The 12,934-nt window shown below is 40.2% G+C and overlaps 1 protein-coding gene across 1 annotated transcript in view; it reads right to left on the bottom strand.

Annotated features, from left to right (window-relative positions):
- Window positions 1-5,007, bottom strand: part of Mroh9 (maestro heat like repeat family member 9) — a 59,779-nt gene extending 54,772 nt beyond the window's left edge. Inside the window, exons 1-2 of the mRNA XM_028864487.2 lie at window positions 4,868-5,007; window positions 569-623 (exon numbers count right to left, since the gene is read on the bottom strand). Of these exons, the coding sequence (XP_028720320.1) occupies window positions 569-593 (25 nt within the window). The 5' untranslated portion in view covers window positions 594-623; window positions 4,868-5,007. The remainder of the gene's footprint in view (window positions 1-568; window positions 624-4,867) is intronic.
- Between the last annotated feature and the right edge of the window lie 7,927 nt (window positions 5,008-12,934).

Genomic DNA, 12,934 nt, shown 5'->3' with positions numbered 1-12,934 from the left:
ACAATAGATATGTAGTTAATTTCCTAATATTGTGAACAGAAAATGGTTTTCTGTGTAGATATCACTGTGTATTATCAGAAAATTTAATATATATGTATGTATTAAAGTTTTCCACTTCTATTTTTTGCATATGATCAGAGAAAATTTGCATTACTTCTATTCTTATGGAATTTATACTAAATATCTATCATAATATATAGTGACATGCAAGTGCTGTGAATATCTTACTAGGCAACAAGAGCAGATCTCGTGTGTTCATGGATAGGGTTCAATATCTGAACCTCCCTGTCTGTGTCTGATACACACTCATACACATACCTACGACATGCACACACACACACACACACACACACACACACACACACACCACGCACGCACACACCACAGACACATGCACACACACTACACACAGAGAGACACACATACAAAACACACACCACACACACACACATATACACACACATACAGAGACACACATGCACACATCCCCCACACAAATATCCCGATAGTTCAGGCCCTCTCTTCCAATAGTTACTCTATCCTAATAGTTCAGTCCCCAAAGCCTTACTTGTGTTTGAAGTGTCTTGTGCCATGCTGCCAAGTGAATTAGTCTTCCAATGATTCTGGAAAAGAGTCCACAGCATTAATACACAGAGTAGGGCCTTTCCTTTTGTTTGGTTTTACTCTACTCATTTGACACCACATTGGTATAAGACGTGGAACTTTCACTAATTTCCCAACTTAGGTCTCCAAGTACTGCACACTCAGTTTCCTAACAAACACCAACCCTTAGTTGTTTCTGTTTCTCTAGGTCCAAAACTAAGCGTAGGCTCTTCATGGACTCTGCTCAGGGTCCCTCTTTCCCAGCCACAGTGGTGTGAGCCAGGACTGTTGTCTCTTCAAGCCAGACATCCTCTTCCAAGGTCACTTAGGTTATTGGTATAACTCACTTCTTGGGTCCATCAGGCCTGTGCCTTGCTCTTTGGTGGCTGTGGCTCAGCTCCTAGAACCCACCTCTAGTTCCCCATCATAAAGACCCTATCCATGAGCCTCCCATGCTGTCTTGTTTCCAACACACTAGGGCAAGAATTACAGGGCTCATGAGGCTAAGTAGGGCCCACTCACATATTCTTTCTTTAGATTAATTCTAAGACAACTTATTATTGCCCTTAATTATAGCTGTGAACACCCCTTGCCATGGTGCTTAATGAAAATGAAAGCTAGCGTGTTCAGAGACTTAGTTCTTATCTTTACCTTTATGAGGCAAAGAACACTGAGGTTTGTCTTGGATTCTTCTTACAAACAGGCTTTTCATAATGGAATTCCTTATTAATTGTACTTTTTCAGTGTGTGATTCTTTGTAAAACAATAACAACACAAATTCATATACACCACCTTGAAGCTCAATTGACTTGTTCTTACTGTTCCATTTCCAGTAGGGTTTCCCCCTGTCTTTTTATTTTCAATCTTTTGAAAGATATCATTTGTAAATGCTGCCACTATAAACTGTATTGCTGGGATTTAGTTATAATTTAACCAGATTTATATCTTCTTATAGATATCCAATCCACAACCATCTATTAATGCAGTGGAATGTCACCACAGTTTAAGCTATGTTTTGTAGTTGTTACTTTTAAATCTTTTACTATATTTTCACATTGTACATGTGTTTGTGTATGAGAGAGAGAGAGAGAGAGAGAGAGAGAGAGAAGAGAGAGAGAGAGAGAGAGAGAGAGAGAGACAATGAGACAAAGAGACAGAAAGATGGACAGACAGACAGAGAGGAGACAGAGGCAGACAGTGTTCATGTGCTCTTTTAATATGAAGGGTTTATATTTTTTAAATAATGATTGACTTGCTTTTGATTTTTCTGAACTTTAGACAGAACTTGTTGCTTCCTAAATAGGAGTTGAACACAAAATTTTCTCCCTTCTATTTTTTCCTTGTTCTCACTCCTCATAAAATATTGGACTAAATTACTTAATAAACTCTCTATGCCTCTGTGTTTATAGTACTTGACTAATAATCATCTCTGTTAACATGAAGCAATCCTTGCACCTATATGACCTCTATATCTCCTATTTTACTATTTTATTTGCAAATCATTTACACACGTTTGCTCATGGCACTCTCACCTCCCTCTATGCTTTAGCTCTATATTTGAATAAACCCTGTGCACATAGCTGGGCTTCCTTTGGTCATTTCTTGCTGGGTCAAAGTTCATTTTTTATTAGTTGATTGAAGAGCTCCTGGCAATTGCATCCCTTGCATTCTTCCTATGTTCAGAACCGTTCATTATACTTTACTGGATAGAGCATTGGCATTCTTGGGCTACTGCATTTTCCATGGGTTTTTCTTAGATATTGCTCCATTGTCCTTCAGCTCTGCTGTGGAAGAGGCAAAGCTTGGTTCACTCTTTTCCTTCCTTCTGTGTGGAACTTTGCCATGGATTTTCAAAGGATAATTTGTTTCTCTCTTAAGGACATAACTTTAAGAGGGTATAGGTCTCCACTGATGGCTTTAACTTCTCTAGAGGCATGGTGGGCTTTGTTATCTATTACTCAAAGCAGATTTTAGTTAACTATCTTGATTTGTGTAATGTTGGCTTGTGTGTGTGTCTCTCTGTGTGTAATACAAATTCTTCACGTCCTTTTAGCTTTTCCCAGTCTTTTCTGCATGCTTACTATCTTTCTGGCACTGTTTCCTTTGTTTCTAACATGGACCTTGCTCTATTTTCTTCTCTGCTTCTCCAAGTTGCAATGTTTGTTCTCTAAATTCTTCAATCTCTACTTTGAAGCTCACTTTATATGGATAAAATCTAGTCATTAAATGTAAAGGTCTCACTTATTTACCTTTTAAATTTTTTTCCCAGTAATTTAAGTAATTTTTACTTAATTAGCATTTATTACTTCACCATTTTTAATGGAATCTGTTTATATCCTGCATTGATTCCTTTAAAATTATTTCATGTTTGCCTCAAATGCTTTGCATCATGGAGGATCACTTTGTGCCAGAAGTAAATATGTGAATTTGATAGTTAACTTTACCTTTGATTAGCACATCTTAATTGTACAGAATAAGGGGTTTCATAATGGTGTTCCTTGCATAACTAACATGTTTTCGTTATCTTTACCACAGGCTACCCACTCTCCTCTGCCTTTCTGCTGATCTTTCTTTGTGCAATTTTCCCCTTTCTTTCATGTCTTAAAGTTCAGATTCTGCTCCTGAGAGAGTACCTGGGATATTTGTCTTCTGAATCTGTCCTACTTTGCTCAATATGATGACTTCTAGCCCTACAGACTGCTCTGTAAATGACATAATTCTTTATGACTGAACAATACTATCTGTCTACTAATGGTTGACTAGGCTTATTCCATAACTTTGAGCTTTACCGTTTGCCTGCTAGTTTACTGGTAGCCCTAGAATAACTGTAGAATTGACCTTCCCCTGCCCATTCTCTGTCTCAATAACTTGTCCATGGTTTCCTGTTTAGACCAGTCTTACTAGCTTCCTGCTAGTTCAGCATTGAACCATGAGTATATTCCATTCCATTTATCTAAGCTCTTCATCTTTTCCTTACTGTTCCCATCACCCAAGAGAAAGCCATCATTTGCAGGCAGTAGCCATGGACCTCAGTGTGGATGAAGTCTCACTTTAGACCCGTTATATTCACTCTCAACTCCACTGTTATGTCCTATAACAGGAATACATGCACTTTTTAATTTCTAAATCTTCCATGTTTCACTAAAGGAAATTAGTGATTGAGCAAGCTTCACTTTAGTGAAGTTTTGTGCCTCAAAATTCCCACATGAAGAAGTTATGATAGGTCTAGAATTTTCTCCATGATATAATTTTTGATATCTTGTTATGTGTGTGATTTATTTTAATAAATGATGACCTACACTATCATTGATGTTTTAGAAAGTGAGTTCTCTATCAGCTTACCCTGGCACTGAACTTATAATCCTCCTGCCTCAGTCGCTCAACTACAGGCATGTACCACCAACATACCGCCATGCCTAGTTCTTTTATTAAACTATCCAGTCTCTTGAGTTTGTCATTACCTGATGAAATTTTCTATTTCCTGACTTATTGAAATCCAGCTTTAGTGAGGGAAAAATGTTTCCTGAAGAGAAACAAAATTTTAGAACTTAGCTGTTTAGGGAAGACATTTTTCAGGGGTGGGGGTTATCTGCTAATGGGTGGTTTAGTTAGAAGTTAACACAAATGCCCCCAGTGTTCACAAAGTAAAATATAAGTGATCTAAGATGGGAATGAAGTAGATATTGTGATGGCGGATTTTGTGTGCCAGCTTCACCGAGTTATTGGTGTCTCAGTTAGGTGTGCCAGGGGGATGTCTCTGGGAAGGAGAGCCCGCCATTTCAGTTGGTGAGCTGTATGAAGCATACAGCTGTTCTGAGTGTGGGTGGGCATCACCCCATCTGTTGAGGACTGCATAGAGCACAGCAACCATGGAGTTTCCCATTTGTTTTCTGCCCGGCTGGTTAGCCCAGAACACTGGTTTTCTTTGACCATTAACATTCTTGGTTTCATACCTTTACAATTGTCTGGAATGTTCTAGTTCTCTGGCTCTTGGAATATCAAATATCACCCTGTGCCATTGATTTCCTGGGTTTCTAGCTTCCACAATCCAGATTGTGGGGCTTTTCTGTTATGATTCTGTGGTGAAGTAATTTCCTAACTTAGCCAAATTTTTTTTTTCTTTTAATGAAGCAACAACAATAACTACACACAAAGAAGAAGAAGAAAGAGAAGGAGAAGGAGGAGGAGGAGGAGGAGAAGAGGAGGAGGAGACGAGGAAAAGCAGGCCTTTGGCTGCATACAGAAATAATGAAACTCCACTTACTGTCTACAATTTCTCTGTGATCTCTGATGACACAAAAATAGTGAAGAGAAACCCCGTTACACAAAATGAAGGTCCTTTGGATATTTATCAACCATGAGATTCCTTGGAAATGTTGACATCTGTCATGGCAACTGAAACTTAAAAGATTCCATTCTAGAATGGTTGTGACACCTGGCCAGAATGTACTCACATATCTACAGGGTTGCTGATTCTCAGTGTCACTACTCAGGGGTACTTCCAGATTCCTAAAAAGAAATTCTTCATTTGGTTCAATAGAAGTTGGGTCAATTTGGATAGAAGATCCACAAAGATGATCTAATGGCTGAGAAGTATGTGGAGTGAGCATTACTCATACTTGATTTTGCAGAAATACAATCCAATTAATTATTATTTTCCAGCTAATAGGTAAAAATAAAATAAAAATAAGTAACAAACATTTTAAATGTTGGCAAGAAATTTTTTTAAAAAATTATATTTTCTTACTCAATTGGTAGAAGTATAAATGGATATAAAATAAGTCATAGGGCAGTTTATGGCAAAATCGAAGTCTACAACCTAAAATTCCCAATTGCAGGTCTGTTGACCACAGAAACATTTATAAAATTCATGTACAATGAGCCATGGGGTCCAGTGTTCATTTCAAGATTCTTTGGTTATCAAGGCTGATGATAAGTTGGCCTGTATGTGTATCTCATAGCTGGTGGGGCCTACACAGTCCCTAAGGTTATGCCACAGGCCCAAATCACAGCAGCTGGCGATGCAAGCAGACATGAGTATGTCTCACTGGGACACAGATCACTGTAGGTGTTGCAGATTTACAAATTATGACCATGGGCTTTGGCCCTGGGGCAAGGGTCACTTGATTCTGTCTGGTGTTGTGGTTCGCTCTGGTGGACCCAACACTGGTTCCCAGACAAAGTCCTGCATTCATTTCTTCGTTATACTCAGCTCCATGTTTGGGATCCTCCTCTGCACCATGTGACAACAGCTGAGTTTGGGGGATGGGTGGTAGGAATAGACCCTTGCATGCCAGGCTAACTTGTGTATAAATGCTCACCCCCCCCTGTCCCATTAGGCCACAGGGCAGGAGCTATGGGATCTGTGCCATGCTAGGTCTCACTGTGGCTTACCTCATACTAGGTTCCAAGGCCTGCTGTTCATTCTTGTTCCTTATTCCATGTCTCTCTCCATATTCCATTGCTTAGAATTGAGGGAAATGTTGTGTAGATAGTTCTTTCTTTCCTGTCATCTTTAATGCACTTGTTACCATATGCTAAAACCAGGTACTGTGGTCTCTCAGTTGGTGGTTTTTGCTGTTGTGAATGTAGTTTGGTATATGAATGGTCTTCAGATCCTGTAAAAAAAAATACTCACTGGAGAGTTTTCCTTGGCCGTCATCTTGCCTTATCTCCTTCTTTTTCTATTTTTCAACATGAAAAATTAAGGTTTAAGTTTTCTATCTATCTATCTATCTATCTATCTATCTATCTATCTATCTATCTATCTACCTAATCTCTGTCTATCTACCTCCCTACCTATATATCTACCTATCTGTGGACAGAGGCTTCATTCAGTTGCTGAGGTTGGCCTTGAACTTGTGATGCCTTTGCCTTAAGATCCTGAGTGTCTGGGATTGCAGGCCTGCACCAACAGCCCAGTTATCTTCTTTCCTGATAACTACATTTATTGTTACAAATTTTAGCTCTGCATTATATAGTTATTTGTCATGTTATTGAGTTACTGAATAGTATCCCTTCATTTTCGCCTATTATATTTATTATAGAAAGTTCTATTACCAAAACAAGCCAACAAAAATTTTATCCAAATGTCTTCAATCCTTCAGTTTCAAAAAGTGATTTTGCTATATTTAGAAATACTTGTTGATTTTTTTTTTCCTAGTGCTTTGAAAATGGCATCCCACTGCATTGGTCCCCTGTGGTTTCAGATCACAGATCAGGTTACCTTGATTGATGATGTCCTGTTCTAATACAGTGCCTATTACTTGTTTCTGTGGAGATCCTTTAGAACTCATCAGAGATTCTCTTTGAAGTTTTCTGAGCTTCTTAGAATTGATGGTTTTCATTAGATTTGGGGAGTATTGGGTCATTATCTTTACAGATTTTTTTTCTACCCTTCATTCTCTTCTCCTTCTGAGTCTTGTATTACCCATAAGTCAGTGTGCTTCATGGTGTCCCATAGTAAACTCCATTCACTTTTCTCTATTTCTGTTCTTTAGGCTGGATAGCAATAGACATATCATCAAGTTACTGATTTTCCCTTTTGTTACTCAAATACGTTATTGAGGACCTCAATGCATTTTTTCATTTATATTATCTGACTTTTCTCTTTTGTGACTTCTATTTGATTACCATAGACAGGATCTCATGTAGCATTTGATTGTTTTATACTTTTTGTTGGACACTGTTCTTGTAATTTCAGTCAGTCCTTTATACATTTTTTTTTTAGTTCTGTGACTGTATTTATAATAATTTATTAAAAGTCTTGGCCTAGGGCATCTGAGACTAGGGACCTTAGTTTGAATCTCCAGCACCCACATAAAAAGCTGGGCATGATGGCACATGCTTGTTATGTTAGTGCTGAAGAGGCAAAGGTGGTAATATCCTTGGAGCCTGCTGGGAGCCAGCCTTGCCCATCAGTGAGCTCTGGGTTCAGTGAGAGACTCGGTGTCAAAAACTCAAGTATAGAGCAATACAGGAAGACTTTGACTTGCGTACTTATACAAACATGTACACACACACACATACACACACACACACACACACACACACACACACACACACACGCTTTACTTAATTAGTTCAACATCTATGTGTATTAATGATTTTTTCCTGTGTCTTAGACACAGGGAAATTTCACCGAACCCTGGATGTTTTAAAGACTGTAATGCAGTGTCTGTTTGCTGTTACTCTTGCTGTTAGTGTAGATGGGATTTCTTTTAACTTTATGAATGTAGCAAATTTCCCCAGTTTATTATCCTGTTGAGTCTATTGTATTTGTCATGTGTGACTACTGACTTCTTTGCTCACTTAGTAGTGCTCTATTGAGATTATATAGACTTCCTAAAAGGCTTGGAAGTGTCTTCCAGTCTTCATCAAGATGATGAGTGTGTGTGTGTGTGTGTGTGTGTGTGTGTGTGTGTGTGTGTGTGTGGTGGTGTTCAAATGTCTTTATGATTTCCAGCAGTTCATAACTCTGCCTTGATTTTCACTTACTGAGTGCTGAGTCTCAAGTTCAGAGTGTAGTGTGAGCCTGGGGTCTCTAGGGGACGTCTTTGGCATGAAGAGAGACTTGCACGTGTACATAGCCTGGGGATATATATCCAAAGAGTGTATCAGCTTCACACTTCCCTGTAGACAGGTCATCCTCTGACTTTGGTGTTTGGTCAGTAGCTCACCTGATGCACTTGGCCTTGTCAGCCAAGACAGCTGCCCAGCCAAGCAGTTCTCGTGGTCTGTTTTAACAAACGGGGTGGGAACAGAGCTGTTGCATGGAATGAGCTCTGGGTCAGAGCAGATAAAAACAAATCATGTGAATGCTGTTTCTTCAGGGAGAAGGTAGACAGGTCCAAACAGCATGGCTTCCTGGAGAACTGGTGGGACAATCTAAACCCTTTCACCTCCCCAGTGCTGGCTCAGGTGATATTTTTCACAGTCACTTTGGTTGTGAAGTTGTTAGTTATTAAGTCTTTTGAGGACTAGAAATACAAAATGGTAACAGGATAAATAAGTTACCACAGAACCAGTAGTTTCCCTCAGTTTCAATTGTTTTTCTTGAGACTTTTAAACTGAAAGAAAAAGGATTTCAAACCTTGATTACTACACAGAGTTCTGGAAAGTTTGATTTTTGATAGTACTGGTTTTGTTCTCATTGTTTTTTTTTTTCATAAAGGAACAGGTTTTTTTTTAAGAGTAATTTTTCATAATTCTATCTTATCTATAACATTGTAAATCTGTTATTTGCTTTCATTTCTGGGGCTTCTTGGGTGCTTCTTTGGACTTGCTATTTGTCTCTACCTTTGTGGGATGACTACAAGTTTCCATTATAAAAGGCTGAAAATGTTGCATGTTGGTTCCATGATTAAAATGGTTCACATCTTCCTGTCCTGCCCATGTGGGTAGAGGTGCATACCACGGACCCCCACTACCTTCACCTTCCTCAGCCATCAAGGTTCCAGCTTCCTTGTCATTTTCTAACTCGAGGTTTGGACATACACCTTGGAGGATCTGTCTTTATCATCACCTCCATCAAAAATGAAAAAGAAAGGAAGAAAGAAAGTAACAGAGGAAGGCAGCATGCATCTTGCAAATATTTACTCTGTAAATCTGGGAACCAGTGTATGGAGGGATCAGATATCCACTCAGGGCAAGTGCAGGACATCCCTGTAACCATGATAGTGAGCATGCACAAAGCAAGGAGCTGTAATTCCAAACAAGGATGGAACAAGGATAGTCAGCCACTGGGAGGTGGGTATAACATTTTTTTTTTAAATTAGGAAACATTACTGAAAAAATGTTCTAAGAGAGATGAACTGATCTCTTTTTGCAGTGGAACTCAGCAGGCAAAATAATGCACTCACAGCATACAGCTAACTATAAATAGCTACTAACCCCAAAGAAAAAATAAATTTTGGTGTATAATAATACATAATATATAATTAAAATACAGCTTAAATAATATGGGACATAAGATAATCCTTTTAATATGGAACAAATTATTTTGTGAAATAAACACAGTATCAATGTCGGTGATGCTAAATGGGGGTGGAGTGGGAAAATAAAAAACCAGTATCAACTTTGCCCATAATATTTTTCATTCTTTTAGTAAAGAAAATCTTGACACACGAATGTTTGCTATATTATTTCCAGTATGCAAAATTTAAGCAGAAAGTTGTATTGGATTGGAGCCCTCTGTTCTCTGGGAATTCCTTTGACTTTGTCCAATTTATTTTTTTTTTTATGATCTATGAGTGGAAAGAGAACAAGAGACAGGAACGAGACACATAACTGCTGAACCACAGTTGGGTCTGCTGCCTGATGGTTTTGAAATGGTTTTGCAATGTGGAATGTCACATTCTGGGTTTCATTCTGCTTTTTTATAAAAATAACCATAAATTAAAATAGAAGAGAAAATGAGAATGTTGTTGGCATCTTCCTCTAAAACACCCATAGTGTGTGTCTTTCTGCTCTGGCCTGCTGAAGAGAACTGCCCAAAGCTTTCCCACTTCACCCCCAGGGTTGCATATATAACTCCTTTCTAGGTTTTGAGAGGAGAAGGGAGCTAGCCACATTATAATCTCAAAGTCTGGAAGAGTTTAGAAATCATCTTCTAGAGATTTCTCATATAACATGGAACCACTAGGTGTCACTCAAGATAAAACTTGGAGGCATCCGATTAGATGGCATGGAGGGACATGGAACAGGAAATCATGTTAATGGCAAAACTAAGGACACACTGAAAAGTGGCTTCCTTCCAGGGCAAAACCTACAGGAGACAGCTTCACATCCTCTGTGCCATATCTATGCGCTGGTTGGAACCAGACTGTGACATAAAAGTAATGAAATAAGCTCATAAAACTGCTCAAGAAGCTTGCTGTAGTCATGACTCTGTCAGGACAATGGGGTGACAATTCCAAACCTCAAATCTGCCAGAACTTCTCCCACAAATGATGTCTGGAGTTTTGACAGTTGCCCCCAGGTGGTAACATGTCAAATAATTTGGCATCTCTGTAGACAGGGGGAATTGAGATGTGATATTTTTAGCATATCCACTTTTACTGCTTGTCTGAAAACTATAACTAGTATTCATTCATTCATTCATTCATTCATTCAGTGTACTATGAGAAGAAGAATGAATTAAGGGTGAGAATTAACGCTGATTTAGACTATGCTTTCTGTTGCTTGGTTTCAATTCCTTTTCATTTTTAACACAATTTTCGCCATAAACCAGGCCTTTATTTTGATGATTGTTTCATATAGGCAGTGTTTACAGAATTTGATTACCAATGGCTTTTACTTTGATTTCTCACTGTCCTGTTCAACTCTTAAGTGGGAAGCCTCTTCCCAGGGTGACCATAACATTGCTGGCATTTGCTGTTTTAATGGACTGGAGTCACATTAAGTAACAGAAAGACGGATATCAATTTAAACTTCCTGGTTTGGTGCAGTGACCCAAAATACAGCTTTCCTCAAAACACAGCTCTCCTTCCCCAAACTAGGGCCACTCAGGCAGCACACAGCAGGGGGAGGTGAACTCACTTCCTCTGCTCCTGAGCTGGGCTTAGGCAGGAAAGGGAGGAGGAGGCTGTGACAGCAGCTTGTTCCCCTTGAGTGGCGCTTTCAAGTCATTCTCAGACTTAAGGAGAAACACCGGCCTGCAGATCCTTCTGTGCAACCTAAGCATTTCCTCCTGGCTGATGGGGCACCCATGGAGCTTTATAGACTTCATTTTCTTTAATGGAGGCAATTTATTAAATACAATCTCCCTCTTCCTCAATAGATGGCTGCTTGGAATAAAGATTACATTTCTTTGCTTCTCTATCCTGATATGTGGCCCATGTACAAATTCTTGTAAGCCTCTAGAGCAGTGGCTTTCACACTTCCTAATGCTGCGACCCTTTAATACAGCTCCTCATGTTGTGATGACCCCCAACCATAAAGTTATTCCGTTGCTACTTCATAACTGTAGTTTTACTACTGTTATGAATCGTCATGTACATATCTGATACGCAGGATATCTGAGATGTGACCCTTGGGGGGACATGACCCCCCACCCACAGCTTGAGAAGCTCTGCTACTCTTGAGTTTCATGTTGCCCGCCTCCCTGTGACGGGGGTGGGGTGGGGGACAAGGGCATGGTCCGAGCACTGTGCACTGTGCAATCGGGTGGCAGTCCTGTGCCGAGACCTTGGTGATCGTGGAATTGCTTTGCAGTCTGGTGCAGCTTGCCTTTGGATTTCACTCACCTGAGACAGAGAAGTCTCACATGCTGTTCTAGGCTTTATCACTTGCAGAGAGATGTGTTCTTAATTGACAGAGGAAAACAGTGAGCTAAACTGAATGATGCAACGCATCTGCAGTAATAAGGTCAAGCAAGATTAGAACAATAGGCTTTCTTCCTGCATCTGCATCCTGAGTTCTACCTGTCTTGTTTGTGCAAATAGCATCCAGCGAAGTTCTGGAAGGGGAGGAGAAAGACCCAAAATGGAAATAAGGGAGTCCCACTGGAGGTCATCCTTCTAGAAAGGGTTGGCTGTATGTCTCAAAGTGCAGTCTGAACATTTTCAAGAGCTTGCTGTTATCTAATATACTTTCATACATTTTCTACTTACACACTTGTATGCATCTGTGCACTTATTTACATGTATTTTCTTCAGTTTCTATCACATACTTGTATGCATGTTTACAGGTTACCAATCAACTGACTGGTGTCCTTTCACAGCTGGAAACGTGGTCAGGGGGTGGAGAGGCCTGCAGGGTGGTAGCAGGAAGGGGTGGCAAGAGTACCACAGCGGCCCCCCCCCCCCGCCGCCGCTGCCCCCCCCAACACACACCACCCCACCTAGAGCGTGAACCAGCTTTACAAATGCTAATAGCTCCTTTGTGGACCTAGGAAACAGAAATTCTGTGTGACTGAGCCTGGCTTGCAGCCTCCAGGTGGGATGACTAGGATTCTTTAGATCTTGACAGCAGCCTGTGTTACAGCTCTTGACCTACCTGTGTGTCCAAACCCTTGGCCTTAAACATCTGACAGCTCTCTGGGACTCTGGAGAGCAGAGCCTGTGGTTTCTCTTCCCTGGCTCTTTACAGAAGTTTTCTTTCTTTACCCACAGCTCCCCTCCCTCTGTTTCTCTGCTGCAGCTCTTCTTCCTGCCCTGGATATGCTCACACTGTTGAGGGGCTTCTTCCTCAGCTAACAAGCAGCCTTCACTGCTTGCCTTGATGGCTTAACTGTCGCTGCCCACCGCCTTCAAGTCGTCACAGCTCTGCTGTGCCTGTTCTCCCTGTCTTCATGGCGCCAGCTCAGACCACAGTACTAGAAAAAGAACAC

Source organism: Peromyscus leucopus, chromosome 15, assembly GCF_004664715.2.
Source record: "Peromyscus leucopus breed LL Stock chromosome 15, UCI_PerLeu_2.1, whole genome shotgun sequence".
In the NCBI taxonomy this organism is placed as follows: domain Eukaryota; kingdom Metazoa; phylum Chordata; class Mammalia; order Rodentia; family Cricetidae; genus Peromyscus; species Peromyscus leucopus.
This window is presented reverse-complemented; position numbering and strand designations above follow the sequence as displayed.